General features: G+C 37.1%; 1 protein-coding gene and 1 pseudogene across 17 annotated transcripts in view; both read left to right on the top strand.

Moving 5' to 3' along the window:
* The window catches only part of ACACA (acetyl-CoA carboxylase alpha), a 449622-nt gene that overhangs the window by 277432 nt on the left and 158950 nt on the right, over positions 1 to 13240 (top strand). For all 17 annotated transcript variants that reach the window (XM_077165076.1, XM_077165070.1, XM_077165071.1 and 14 more), the window contains 9 exons: positions 898 to 1001; positions 2624 to 2705; positions 4983 to 5128; positions 6066 to 6216; positions 8487 to 8621; positions 8989 to 9135; positions 9467 to 9655; positions 10356 to 10456; positions 11605 to 11693. In XM_077165076.1, the coding sequence (XP_077021191.1) occupies positions 898 to 1001; positions 2624 to 2705; positions 4983 to 5128; positions 6066 to 6216; positions 8487 to 8621; positions 8989 to 9135; positions 9467 to 9655; positions 10356 to 10456; positions 11605 to 11693 (1144 nt within the window). The remainder of the gene's footprint in view (positions 1 to 897; positions 1002 to 2623; positions 2706 to 4982; positions 5129 to 6065; positions 6217 to 8486; positions 8622 to 8988; positions 9136 to 9466; positions 9656 to 10355; positions 10457 to 11604; positions 11694 to 13240) is intronic.
* Positions 2725 to 4974, top strand: LOC143687780 (uncharacterized; annotated as a pseudogene).

Below are 13240 nucleotides of genomic sequence, written 5' to 3'. Positions count from 1 at the left end.
AGGCACCCCCACAGAATCTCTTTTGTTGCTCAGATGTGGCCTCTCTCTCTAAGTCAACTCGGCAGGTGAACACACAGCCTTCCCCTACTACATGGACATGACTCCCAGGGATGTAAATCTCCCTGACAGTATGGGACAAGATGAGCTGGGACCCAGAATCATGGGATTGAGAAAGCCTTCTTGACCAAAAGGGGGAATAAAGAAATGAGACAGAATAAAGTTTCAGTGGCTAAGAGATTTCAAATGGAGTCAAAAGGTTATCCTGGAGGTTATTCTTATATATTATATAGATATTCCTTTTTAGTTTATGGTGTATTGGAGTGTTGAAGGGAAGTACCTGGAATTGTTGAACTGTGTTCAGTAGCATTGATTCTTGAAGACAATTGTATAACGATATAACTTTTACAGTGTGGCTGTGTGATTGTGAAAACCTTGTGTCCGATGTTCCTTTTATCCAAGGTATGGACAGATGAGTAAAAAAATAAGGATGAAAAATAAATAATAGGGGGCGATAAAAAGTAAAAAGTTGAGTAGATTGAAATACTAGTGGTCAGTGAGAAGAAGGTATAAAGGTTATGGATGTGTGAGGTTTTTTTCTTTTTACTGTTTTTCTGGAGTGATGCAGATGTTCTAAAAATGATCATGGTGATTAACACACAACCATGTGATGATATTGTGAGCCATTGATTATATACTGTGTATGGATGTATCTGTGTGAAGATTTCTCAATAAAAATATTTTTAAAAAATCAGTTGGGCAGTAAGAATGGAGATTTTCAATGCTAGCTGTCTTTTTATCACAAATTTGAGCTGATTTTAATTGAGGGGAAACGGTTTAAGGTATCATGGGTTTTTTTTTGGTTTTTTTTTTGATCTGCCCTCTTTTTCTTCTTTTCAGGCAGAGCGACCTGACACCATGTTGGGAGTTGTGTGTGGGGCTCTCCATGTGGCAGATGTGAGCTTGCGGAATAGCATTTCTAACTTCCTTCACTCATTAGAAAGGTGGGTTTTGTTTCTTGTAGGCAGTACAAGCTAACCACAATAGTCCCAAATATACACCTGAAGCTGAAAGACCCATTGATTCTTCAGTCTCTTCTGGCATCTTGTGAGTGCTATTCGTTATTCACTGACTGTGGAGGAGTGAGAGGGGATATAGGGGTTCACAGCAAATTATTTTGGTACTCGAACTGCAGATTCTAAATATTTATACCATCATTAGAATAGGTTGCTTTTTCCTGAAACTGAAATCTAGCTAAAATAAGTATTCTATCCTACATAAGCATCAAATTTCTCCAAACCCTGGTGATGAAAATCTGGTGTTTCTCCCTAGTGCTGAACCCTAAATATTTCATATATTACCTGCAACGTCTTTCAGGAATTAATAATTTAAGGTGATGATAAGGATGACCTCATGAGTCTTCGAAGTGAGGATTAGTCATGTATGGTATTAAACTAATTTCTGACACTGATTCTAGAGACTGTAAGCTTTGCCTTTGAGTCCCAGAGGAATGGTCCAAGAAGTTAATCATTTTAAAGCACTTTCTGTGTTGTTAGGCTTATATTAACTCCCTTGTGAGGTGCTGAAAGGAAGAAAAGAAAGAAAATTTTAAATATTGAACAGAGATTGCACAGTTATTCAATCCTTATGATAAATATCTTTCACTATGTTACTCTCAGGTGTTAAAAATCTCTGATTTTCCTTCTGTATCAAATCTAAACACCTCCCTCTATAGTTTATTCCCTTTTTACTAATCCAGTTTTACTTATTTCTATTCCTCAATGTCCAATCTCTAGTTATATGGTTTCCTACTGGTTTACAAATGTGCTCTGTGCAATATCCCATGTCCCTCACTTTTTAAAAAATGTAATTTATTGAGATATATTCATACACCATATAGACCATCTGAAGTATACAGTCACTGGCTCCAGATACCTCTAAGTCTTTTAAAAAGTATATTGTTTTAAATTTATTCTTAGAACTTGTATTTTGAAATAATTTCAAAATTATAGAAGAGTTACGTGAATATACAAATAATTTTTTTTAAACACCCCAAGTAAAATTTCAACTGATAAGAGTAATGCAATTAGATTATACTAGGGTTTTATTGATTTTTTAAGTTTTACTTTTATTTAAGAACAGACCAATTAATAAATCCATGTTATTAAAAATGCAAAAGGCATAAAAAGGTGTATAGTGAAAAGTCTCTTCTCACTTCTCTTCCCCAGAAACCCATTTCCCTTTCCTGTAGGCAGTGTTACTAGTTTCTTAAATAACATTCCGGAAATAGTTTAAATTTATATAAACATATGCATGTAATATTTGTTTCTTCCCTCCTATCCTCCCCCTTTTTTGAAACACAAATGGTAGTGTATTCTAAAAGTGTTTTATACCTTGCTTTTTCATGTAACATTAAAAGTTTCATCTTTTTAAATAATTACTGCATAGTGTTCTATTATATGGCTCTTCATAATTTATATAATCAGTCCTTTACTGATGTCCATGTAGGTTATTTCCAGTCTTTTGTTATTCTAGGAAATGCTGCTATCAATAATCTTTGAGTATCCTTTATAAACTTTTAGAGCTTTTTTGGCAATAAGTGTCTCTTATACTGTTGTTCTTTCAGGGGTCAAGTCCTTCCTGCTCATACACTTCTTAATACAGTAGATGTTGAACTTATCTATGAAGGAGTCAAGTATGTACTTAAGGTATGCTTACCCTCAAAGAAACCCATACCTTATGTTTATAGTTCTGTATTAGCTTTCTTTCTTTAGGTCAAGAGACAAGGGAGAGCAAAGCTGAGAGGAGGCGGCAGGAAGCCGAGCGTGAGCAGTAGTTTGGTAGGCACCATGGCCGGGATCACCACAATCGAAGCAGTGAAGCACGAGATCCAGATTCTACAACAACAGGCCGATGATGCTGAGGAGAGAGCCAAATGCCTCCAGTGCGAAGTGAAGGGAGAAAGGCAGGCCCGGGAACAGGCTGAGGCTGAAGTGGCCTCTTGAACCAGCGGATCCAGCTGGTTGAACAGGAGCTGGACGGTGCTCAGGAGTGCCTGGCCACTGCCCTGCACAAGCTGAAGGAAGCAGAGAAAGCTGCTGATGAGAGCAAGAGACATATGAAGGTTATTGGGAACCGGGCTTTAAAAGATGAAGGAAAAATGGAACTCCAGGAAATCCAACTCAAAAGAAGCTAAGCACATCACAGAAAAGGCAGATCAGAAAGTACAAAGAGGTGGCTTGTGAGTTGGTGATTATTGAAGAGGATTTGGAATGCAGTGAGGGATGAGCTGAGCTGACAGAGTCCTGTTGCCCAGAGATGGATGAGCAGATCAGACTGATGGACCAGAACCTAAAGTGTCTGAGTGCTGCTGAAGAAAAGTACTCTCAAAAAGAAGGCAAACAGGGAGAGATAAAGATTCTTACTGATAAACTCAAGGAGGCAGAGACCCGTTTGCTGAGTTTGCTGAGAGATCAGTAGCCAAACTGGAAAAGACAATTGATGATTTGAAAGATAAACTGAAATGCATCAGAGAGGAGCACCTCTGTACACAAAGAATGCTAGACAAGACTCCGCTTGACCTGAATGAGATGTAGAGCACCCCAGTACCCTGCCGCCCTCCTCCCTTTGACCCTGACTCCACCTGAGGTCAGCCTGCCCGAAGCGACCGTTAAACCGAGGACTGTTCTAATGGAAGGCTGCTTTCTCCTCTCACCGTATACCCCCACATCCATCCACCCACCTACCCCTGGCCCTGTGTCTTTTTCACCAAACTGTCTCTGCCTCTCCCAGAGATTGCAGCTGGACTAGGGGCTGTGCACCTTTGGGAACAACATTTAAGGTGCAAAGCACCAGCCAAACCAGAAAGATAATTATAGGAGTTAGCCTGGAAAAAGAAAAAAGTACTGTTGAGGTTTTTAGCTTTAAGGTATCCTAGGGCAAATTTATTATTTTTATTTTTCTCATCAGAAGTGACCAAATTAATATGGTAAGACCTCTGAAACCGAATCTTTATCTGGTCCTTTCTCTACCCCGTTCCCAACTGCTATAGTATGAATCATGTGCCCCTTGTGTTGGAGTGACCACTGATGTACTCTCCTACCTCCTTTTTAAAAAAGAAAGTAAAGAAATTATGTGTTTGCCACTGTCTTAGCCATATGAAACATCTCATCATCCTTTTCTGGGTCCAAAACTGCTGTCTCTAAAAGTGCCATCTCATGCTTTGTATCAGCCAGTGCTGGAGAAATCTTGAATAGTTCATATCCAAAACTCTTTAAAATATTTATATTATTTTGAAACTTTGCTTCTTTAGAAAGTTTAGAGTTGGGAGTACTCACCACCCCATCTCCATGGTCTGGGCTGGCAATATGCTGATCTTTTACAATTCTTTTCCCCACCCAAATCCCCTTTTTGTTGAGGTTTCTGTGAGGTCTGTTAGGTATGCATCCTGCAGCTTATTGGCTTAAAATGTACCCTCCTTTGGTGTGGTCTCTTTTTGGGGCAGATTGGGAGAAAGAGAAACCAATAATGCAACTGTTTTGATACTGAAAATTGACAAAATTTCTTTTTGAAATAAAGAACCAGTCCCTCTAAAAAAAAAAAGAGGCAAGGGAGAAAGTTTGGTCTATTTGGCTAGGGCATTAGTGAAATTGAAGTCATTATTTGTTATTAGCCTGAATCCATATTTGGTGATTCTATGAAAACCTCAACTTCACATAAATAGCTTGGAAATAAAGTAAGAGGCAGGAGTGAGGGTGGAGAGTTGATGGAGGGTTGGGGAGGAGGGACAACCAGAACAGGGAAAAGCAACAAAAAATATTTGCTTGCAGCAGGCCTGAGCCATTTCCATGAATTTCTTTTTTCACTGCCATATCTTTTTTACATACATCTTTGAAGTACTGATCTTTGAAGTACTGAAATTTTATCTAGAGCTCTACCTGAAAGGGACACACTAACCTGTCCCTTCTGGTTCTCATTTCCTACAGGTGACTCGACAGTCCCCCAACTCCTATGTGGTGATCATGAATGGCTCATGTGTGGAAGTAGATGTGCACCGTCTTAGTGATGGAGGACTACTCTTGTCCTATGATGGCAGCAGCTATACCACATACATGAAGGAGGAAGTGGATAGGTGAGTGGCTGTTTGAGGTCTGTTTGCTGGCCACTGTAAAAACATTTCTTCTTTGAAGTCATTCTCTTAGGATTTTTCAGTGCCATTTTAGTTCTCTTTTTTTTTTTTAACATAGGCAGGCACCAGGAATTGAACCCGGGTCTCCGGCATGGCAGGCGAGAACTCTGCCAGTGAGCCACCGTAGCCCGCCCAGTTAATTTAAAAAATTATACAATTAAAAATACATCTCTTGGTGTACGGATGGTTCAGTGGTAGAATGTTCGCTTTCCATGTGGGAGACCCAGGTTCAATTCCTGGACTATGCACCAAAAACAAAAAACAAAAACATATCTCTCTATCAGTCTGATATGGTAGACAATGAAAAATAAATTCCCCTTTAGAGGCAATAGCTGTTCACAGTTTCTTACATATTTTTTTAGAAACTCCCCATCCATATACAAGTTACATAGATGTACATAATGTTTTTTCTTTTAAATACATTTGCAAATTTTAAAAACCCCTGTCACATCTTGCTTTTTTCCACTTATCTTGTAGAGACTATTTCACACCAGTCATAGTGTTGTAAGAATTAAATAAATTAATACATATAAAATGTTTAGAACATGGCCTAGGAATAATAAAGTTTCAAGAAACGTAGTTATTACATGATTATCTTCTTCATGTTTTTTTTTTTTTAAATAGAGTTGCCCTGTTCTTTTTAATGGTCTTGTAATAGTTCATTATGTGAATGTACCGTGTTTTGTTTAATCTGATCCTTACTGAAGGACATTTGGTTTATTTGGCATTATAAACAAAGTTGCAATAAATATCCTCTGTGTATGTGTATAGGATAACATTTTCAAGTTTGTTGATTTTTTTTTTAATTGACATCATTCTACCATTCCCCTTTACAATCTTGAGGTACTTTTTGGCTTACATACTCCCACTTATGTCCTAGATATCGGATCACAATTGGTAATAAAACCTGTGTGTTTGAGAAGGAGAACGACCCATCAGTGATGCGCTCACCTTCTGCTGGGAAACTAATCCAGTACATTGTGGAGGATGGAGGCCATGTCTTTGCTGGCCAGTGCTATGCTGAAATTGAGGTCAGGGTGGTGAGTGGGTTGTTGGGTCTTGGGAGGGAGGGTAGGAAAAGAGTTAACTGGAATGAACTAGGACTGAAGAGTAATAGAAAGGAAAGAGCATCAGTTGGTTTATTTGGGGTTGGGAACGTTAAAATTTTAAAAACAAATATAAAACTCTACAGTCTTTCTTTGACTGTTGGAGGAACTTCTAACTCTAAACATAGCTATTAGGCGTTAGGTATTGTATTAAGTTTTAGTTTTTTATTCTGATGACATATATATACAACTTAAGACTTCCCATTTTTATCTATTTTCAGATGTACAATTCATTGGTATTAATCACATTCACAATGTTATGCCCCCATTACCAACATCTATTACCAAAACTTTTCTATCTCCCCAAAGAGGAATTCTGTTCTAATTAATGCTTAATTGGTATAGAATTCCATTCCTCATACCCACTATTTCTCATTCCCATACCTCACCCTCATCCAGCCCCTAGTAACCTGTATTCTCATTTTTTACTCTGTGAATTTACATATTCTGATTTTTTCATGTAAATGAGTTCGTACAATATTTGTCCTTTTGTGTCTGTTTTATTTTACTCAATGTGATGTCCTCAAGGTTTATCTATGTTGTAGCATGCATCAGAACTTCATTCCTTTTTTATAGCCAAATAATACTCCATTGTGTGTGTGTGTGTGTGTGTGTGTGTGTGTACCACATTTTGTTTGTGCATTCATCCATTGTTGGATACTTGTGAGTAATGCTGCTGTGAACATCAATGCGCAAATATCTGAGTACTTCCTTTCAGTTCTTTGAGGATGTATATATATCTAGCGGTGGATTGCCAGGTCATATGGTTCTATACTTAATTTTTGAAGGAGCTACCAACTTATTTCCACAGTGGCTACACTATTTTCCATTCCCACCAACAGTGAATGAGTATTCTTATTTCTCTACATCCTCTCCAACACTTGTAATTTTCTGTTGTTGGTTTTTTAAATACTAGCCATTCTAGTCGGTATGAAATGGTATTACAGTATGGTTTTGATTTGTTGATCATCTTTTCATGTGCCTTTTAGCCAATTGTATATGCTCTTTGGAGAAATGTCTTTTCAAGTTTTTTGCCTATTTTTTAATTGGGTTGTCTTTTTGTTGTTGGGTTTGTGCTCAATTTTGTTAATAGAGAAAATATCATAGATGGCATAGGACACAAAACAGGTAAGTAATGAAATATGATGAATTCTCAGAGACTAAGCACAGAGTGTAGAGGTGGAATGAGTTTGGGCAGGTAGTAAGGGAAGATTCCCTGAAAGAGGGGATGTTTGATCTTATGTTTGAAATACTAGACCAGGTGTAGAAGGACAGGTAAGAATATTTAAAGCTGAAGGAACAGAATTTATAAAGGTACAGAAGCAAGAGAGTATGGTTTATTTTGGGAACTATAAGTACATATATAGATATTGCTTAAGAATAGAATAAGGTTTAATGGGGAGTATCAAACAAAAAATGCTAAAGAGACAGTTATATGTGAGATCATGAAGGATCATATAAGCTATACTAAGGATTTTGGATTATCCTGAAGGCAATGGGGAGTCATTGGAAGATTTTAATCCGGAAAGTAACGTGATGAGATATGGATTCTAGAATAATTGCTTTAATGACTTTGTTGGAGGTGTGTAGGAGGGAGATACAAGATCATAGTTAGGGAAAATTGTTAAAAGGTTTTTGAAGTATTTTCAGCAAGAAATAAAGAGGGCCTAAACTAAAGAGATGGCAAGAAAACAAAAGAGTCTTGAGAGAGGTTTAGAAGATGTCCTTGACTGGGTTCATAACTGGTAGATGAGGGAAGACGAATAAAGAATGATCCTTAGGTTTTGGCCTGGATGTTTTGAATAAGCAATCTGAGAGTGAAAGCCTAGATTTCCTGGAATAAGGAGTCTAAATTTTTCACCATTTTTAAGTACAAAACAAGTAAAAACACAAACTGTGACAAAATGAATTTAAATGTTAGAAATGAAGAAAATATCAATAACTATAATTAATCCCTAAAGCTATGTCCTGATGGAGGTTTTCTAATTGCCTGATGGAAGTTTTATAATTGACTGCCTTGGCAAGCAATTAGACAGTATATAGGAGATTTTGATAAATTTTGATAGCTTCTCATTTTTCAGCATTTTATTAGGTATAGTCTACCTTAGATGCTGAGGAAGAAACTGATCTCTTAAAATCGTTCAACTGTGTAAAGAGAGGTCAGATTCTAGATTATAATTTCCTTTTTCACAAAGGTAATGAAGATGGTGATGACCTTAACAGCTGCAGAGTCTGGCTGTATCCATTATGTCAAGCGACCTGGAGCAGCTCTTGACCCTGGCTGCGTAATAGCCAAATTGCAGTTGGACAACCCCAGCAAGGTCCAGCAGGTGAGTAGGGGATACTCTAAAGAGATATTATTCTCCAAGAGCTGAAGATATTGTTAAGGGTTGGTTTGGTCAGGCAAGTGATTTAAGTTTCAGTGCTGGTTTGCCGCTTAAGAGTTTTTCTTAAACTCTTTGTTCCCCAATCATATGCTTTATATTTGTACCTAAAGCATTGTGGAAGTAGAATTAGAATTACAAAAGTTAGTCATATACTAAGATTCTGTAATTTTCTCCATTGACTTCTCTCCTGATAGTCAAGTATGGTAAAGGGATATTTGGAGTTTGAATTAATGACTCTTAAGTTGCAATGGTATGTTTGTTTCTTGAATAAATGATAGTAGATGACTTCATCTCTCTTTGGGGTTGACAGGCTGAGCTTCACACAGGCAGTCTGCCACGAATCCAGAGCACAGCACTCCGAGGCGAGAAGCTCCACCGAGTTTTCCACTATGTCCTGGATAACCTGGTCAACGTAATGAATGGATACTGCCTTCCAGATCCTTTCTTTAGCAGCAGGGTATGAATCACTCCTTTTGGGGAAGGATGTACAAGTGGGGTACCTATTTTCCAAGACAGTTTAATGTCTCATGAAGATTTTTGAAAGGGAGGAAAAGAGAGCTGTTTGGCCTGGAATTCTACTGCTTCATTGTGGGATTTGAAGTCTTTAAATCCTTGATGTTTATCTCTGTCTCTTATCTCCTTTTTAAACCAGAAAACAAGGGTCATACTTATTTAGACGTTTATATTGCAATTTCAAAGTGTAATATGACAATGAATTTAGATATGTATTTTATTTGGGGGATTATCGTTAACTTTGTTTTGATTCTGTTTTATTTCTTCCTCCTCAGGTAAAAGACTGGGTAGAAAGGTTGATGAAGACCCTTAGAGATCCCTCCCTGCCCCTCCTAGAATTGCAGGATATCATGACCAGTGTCTCGGGGCGTATCCCTCCCAATGTGGAAAAATCTATCAAGAAAGAAATGGCCCAGTATGCTAGCAATATTACATCAGTCCTTTGTCAGTTTCCCAGCCAGCAGGTATTTATAGGAAACACTATCAATGTTTTCCATTCGCCTCCCAGTGCTTGATTTCCTGTTATAGGATTCTTTCCTGTTTGTTTCTTCTTACTGCCTGGATGTTGAGCTTTTGTAATTTTAAGCATTATACCCTTCATGAAATTACCTCAGGATGCAAGCCAGTAAAGGAAATACCATGTGTGCGAGGTAAAGATTCTGTGTTTTTGAGAAAAGCTGTGCATTCCATATAGCTTTGTCCTTGGTGCTAATCCCTAATTAGAAATATTTTATTGAATTTAAAGTAGCAACATATTTATAGTTTTATTATCCAACTTCCTACAACCTCAGCAACATGCTTACCCTTTGCCTATTTACAGACAAGCAAATTTACATGCAAGGAGTAAAGCTCGGAAAGTGGGCAGTCATGTTTGGACTTTTACCTTCAATATATCTGGCCTTTCAGAGCCGCTGATAAGATGGTATTTTTGTGTTGCAGTCATTATTTCATCTGGGAAAGTGTGAAGGGATAAAAGTTGCTCAGTTATTTGACATAAGCCACTAAATTATGCCCAGTAACTTCTAGCTGATAGCAACATTGTTACAATAGCTGCTACCAGCAATTGTCATATATAACTAAAAAGATTCCTAGTGATAATGTATAGAGGCTAATGTTTTGGGTCCCTTGTGGAATTGGGCTTCATTTTTCCTTCTTATGCCTTAGATCGCCAACATCCTAGATAGCCATGCAGCCACATTGAACCGGAAATCTGAACGGGAAGTTTTTTTTATGAACACTCAGAGCATTGTACAACTGGTACAAAGGTAATTACATGTAACTCCAGATTCCACAACCTGTCTATCCCTATACCTTCTTTTCTTTTAAGTAGTAATGAAGCGATTTACATCAGGTTTGACTTAGGTAAATAAAGTATCACTAATACCTTAGAATCGTGAGCTAACTATTATGTGCAATATTACTGATGACTTCTTTCTATACTATATCTTTCTGTCAATTTTTAAAGCATAGGAATTGTCATGGTTAGGGACAGGTGTCAACTTGGCCAAGTTGTGGTACCTGTTCATCTGATTGGGCAAGCGCTGGCCTGTCTGTTGCAATGAGGACATTTCATAGGATTAGGTCATGATCGCGTCAGCTACATCCACAGCTGACTCCATTTGTAATCAGCCAAAGGGGAGTGTCTTCTGCAATTAGTGATGCTAAATCCAATCCTGGGAAGCCTTTTAAGGAGGACTCAGAGGAGACAGGTTCCATTCCTGCTTTGGCTGGTGACCCTCTCCTGTGGAGTTCATCCAGACCATCCATCAGAGTTTTCAGCTTCACAGCCTGCCCTGTGGATTTTGGACTCTGCATTCCTACAGTCACGTGAGACACTTTCATAAATTTTATATTTGCAAGTGTTCCCTGTTGATTCTGTTTCTCTAGAGAACCCTAACTAATACAGGAATTTTGTCATTTTTTTCCTTGTAATTTTGATGAAACTCTTAATTTTCTTCTGGCACAGGGCCCATATGACTTTTTTTCTTCTTAACTTGTGTTGCGAACTATTGAACTAAAGGGGTTATTCACAGAACATTCTCAACTTTAAGATGCTTACTTTATAACTCTGTTATACATCCATCCCTTAGCTATTTCAAAGGTTGGTAATAATTGCAACTTAGCAGTAGAAACTGAATCAGGATGCTATTAGGTAAATCTATGATTTTTTTAGGTTAATTTCTTTCTCTTTTCTTTTTTTTTTTCCTTTAAAAAAATCCTATCTATAACCAAATCTCCTTTAGATTTAGAATTAAATTAATTTGTCTAGTTGCATCTTGGCTGGTCCTGTCCTGTCCTATATTCATAGGGAAAACAGTTCAGTGGAATGTCTAGAAAGTAAATTTTGTTTCTGGGCTTATTTATTAGTGTTGGTCTATCATGTTTTTCATTGGAGCCTTTCCTATTTGCTTAGGTACCGAAGTGGCATCCGAGGCCATATGAAAGCAGTGGTGATGGATCTGCTTCGGCAGTACCTGCGAGTGGAAACTCAATTCCAGAATGGTAAGCTACTTCCTTAGGAACCTCTGTCTGAGAAAGCTTCTCATTTTGATGACCAACCCAAAGTATTTCTATAAACTGTCCAGAAGCTAAGCTAGTTTATCCTAAAACCAACACTTCCCATTAACACACTTCCTCTTTTCCCCTTAAAAACCAAACCTCTATAGCTTCAAAGAAAGAAAACAGCAAAACTCAATTTGATGAGATTGTGAATCTAATGTGTTTCTAGAAAAGGGCTGGGATAATTTCTTCAGTAGAGATTTAGAATTACCTATTGACCTCTTCTTGACTTTGTATAGTGAAAGTTGAATCATAACTATACATACCCATGTATGAAGATCTTCCCTCTCAGAAGCTATCTGAATGAACCACAGTCATTTGGGAAGGGCCCAGATTTTCTATTACTTTTCTGTGTATAATTTGGGTGGAATTTATTCCTGGCTTTTTCTGAAGAGCCTCACTAAATGATGTATAGTGCCTCTAAGTGTGAAATACCTTGAATGGGAGTTTAAATTTATGCATTACTGATGTTGCTTGCTGCCACAAGATGGCAGTGAGACACCACAGAATTTGAATGTTACCTAAAATTTTATTTTATCTGTTTGGGTCCCTTTTACATCCTTTAAAGAATGGTTTTGTTGCTCAGGAATAGCAAAGATCCTAAAGTAAATATTAGCAAACTGAATCCAGTTATTGTATAAAATAACATATCACAATCAGATTGAGTTTATCCGAGTAATGCAAGGTTGATTAATATTGGGAAAAACAATTAAAGTAATTTACCATGTGATAGTTTAGAGGAGTTAAAACAAGGTCATCATCTCAAGAGATAGGGTTAAAAAGGATTTGACAACATTTAACATCAATTTATGATAAACTGTTGGGAAATGAGGAATGAAACTAGAAACTTCCTTAATCTTATGAGGGACACCCACAAAAAATCAACAAGAAACATCTTATGTAGTGGCAAAAGCTGAAAGCGTTCTTTTAAAAATTAGGAATAAGACAAGCATACCTTCTATTGTTACTACTATTCAGCATTATACTGGAAATCCTAGCAAGTGCATTAAGATGAGAAAAAGTACTAAAAATTATAGTAATTAGAAAGTAATAAGGAAACAAACCTCCTACTATTGGATATGAAAACCTGAAAAACATCCATGGAGTCTAACAAGATAGCTGGAAACAAAACTCAACATGCAAAATTCAATTGCAATTAAGAGTAGAGCAACCAAATAGATTACAAATAGCCACCAAAAATATGAAATATCAAGATATAAAATCTAATAACTGTGCAAGCCTATTAAAAAAATTTTTTTTAAAGATCTAAATAAAGGAAGCTGTATCAAGGTCTTGGATTGGAATATACACTGCTATATTTATAGATTCACTGAAGTTCCAATAAAAATTTTACTAGGGTTTTTTCATGGAATTTGTCAAACTGAGTGTAAAATTTATATGAAAGAAAACAGTCTGTCATTAACCAAGATACTTGTAAAGTAATACACGGTAAAGGAATCTGTCTAATCAGACATCAAGACTTAATATGA

The sequence above is a fragment of the Tamandua tetradactyla genome, chromosome 6 (genome assembly GCF_023851605.1).
Source record: "Tamandua tetradactyla isolate mTamTet1 chromosome 6, mTamTet1.pri, whole genome shotgun sequence".
Classification (NCBI taxonomy): Eukaryota; Metazoa; Chordata; class Mammalia; order Pilosa; family Myrmecophagidae; genus Tamandua; species Tamandua tetradactyla.
Note: the sequence above shows the minus strand (reverse complement) of the source record. Positions and strands in the feature narration are given on the sequence as shown.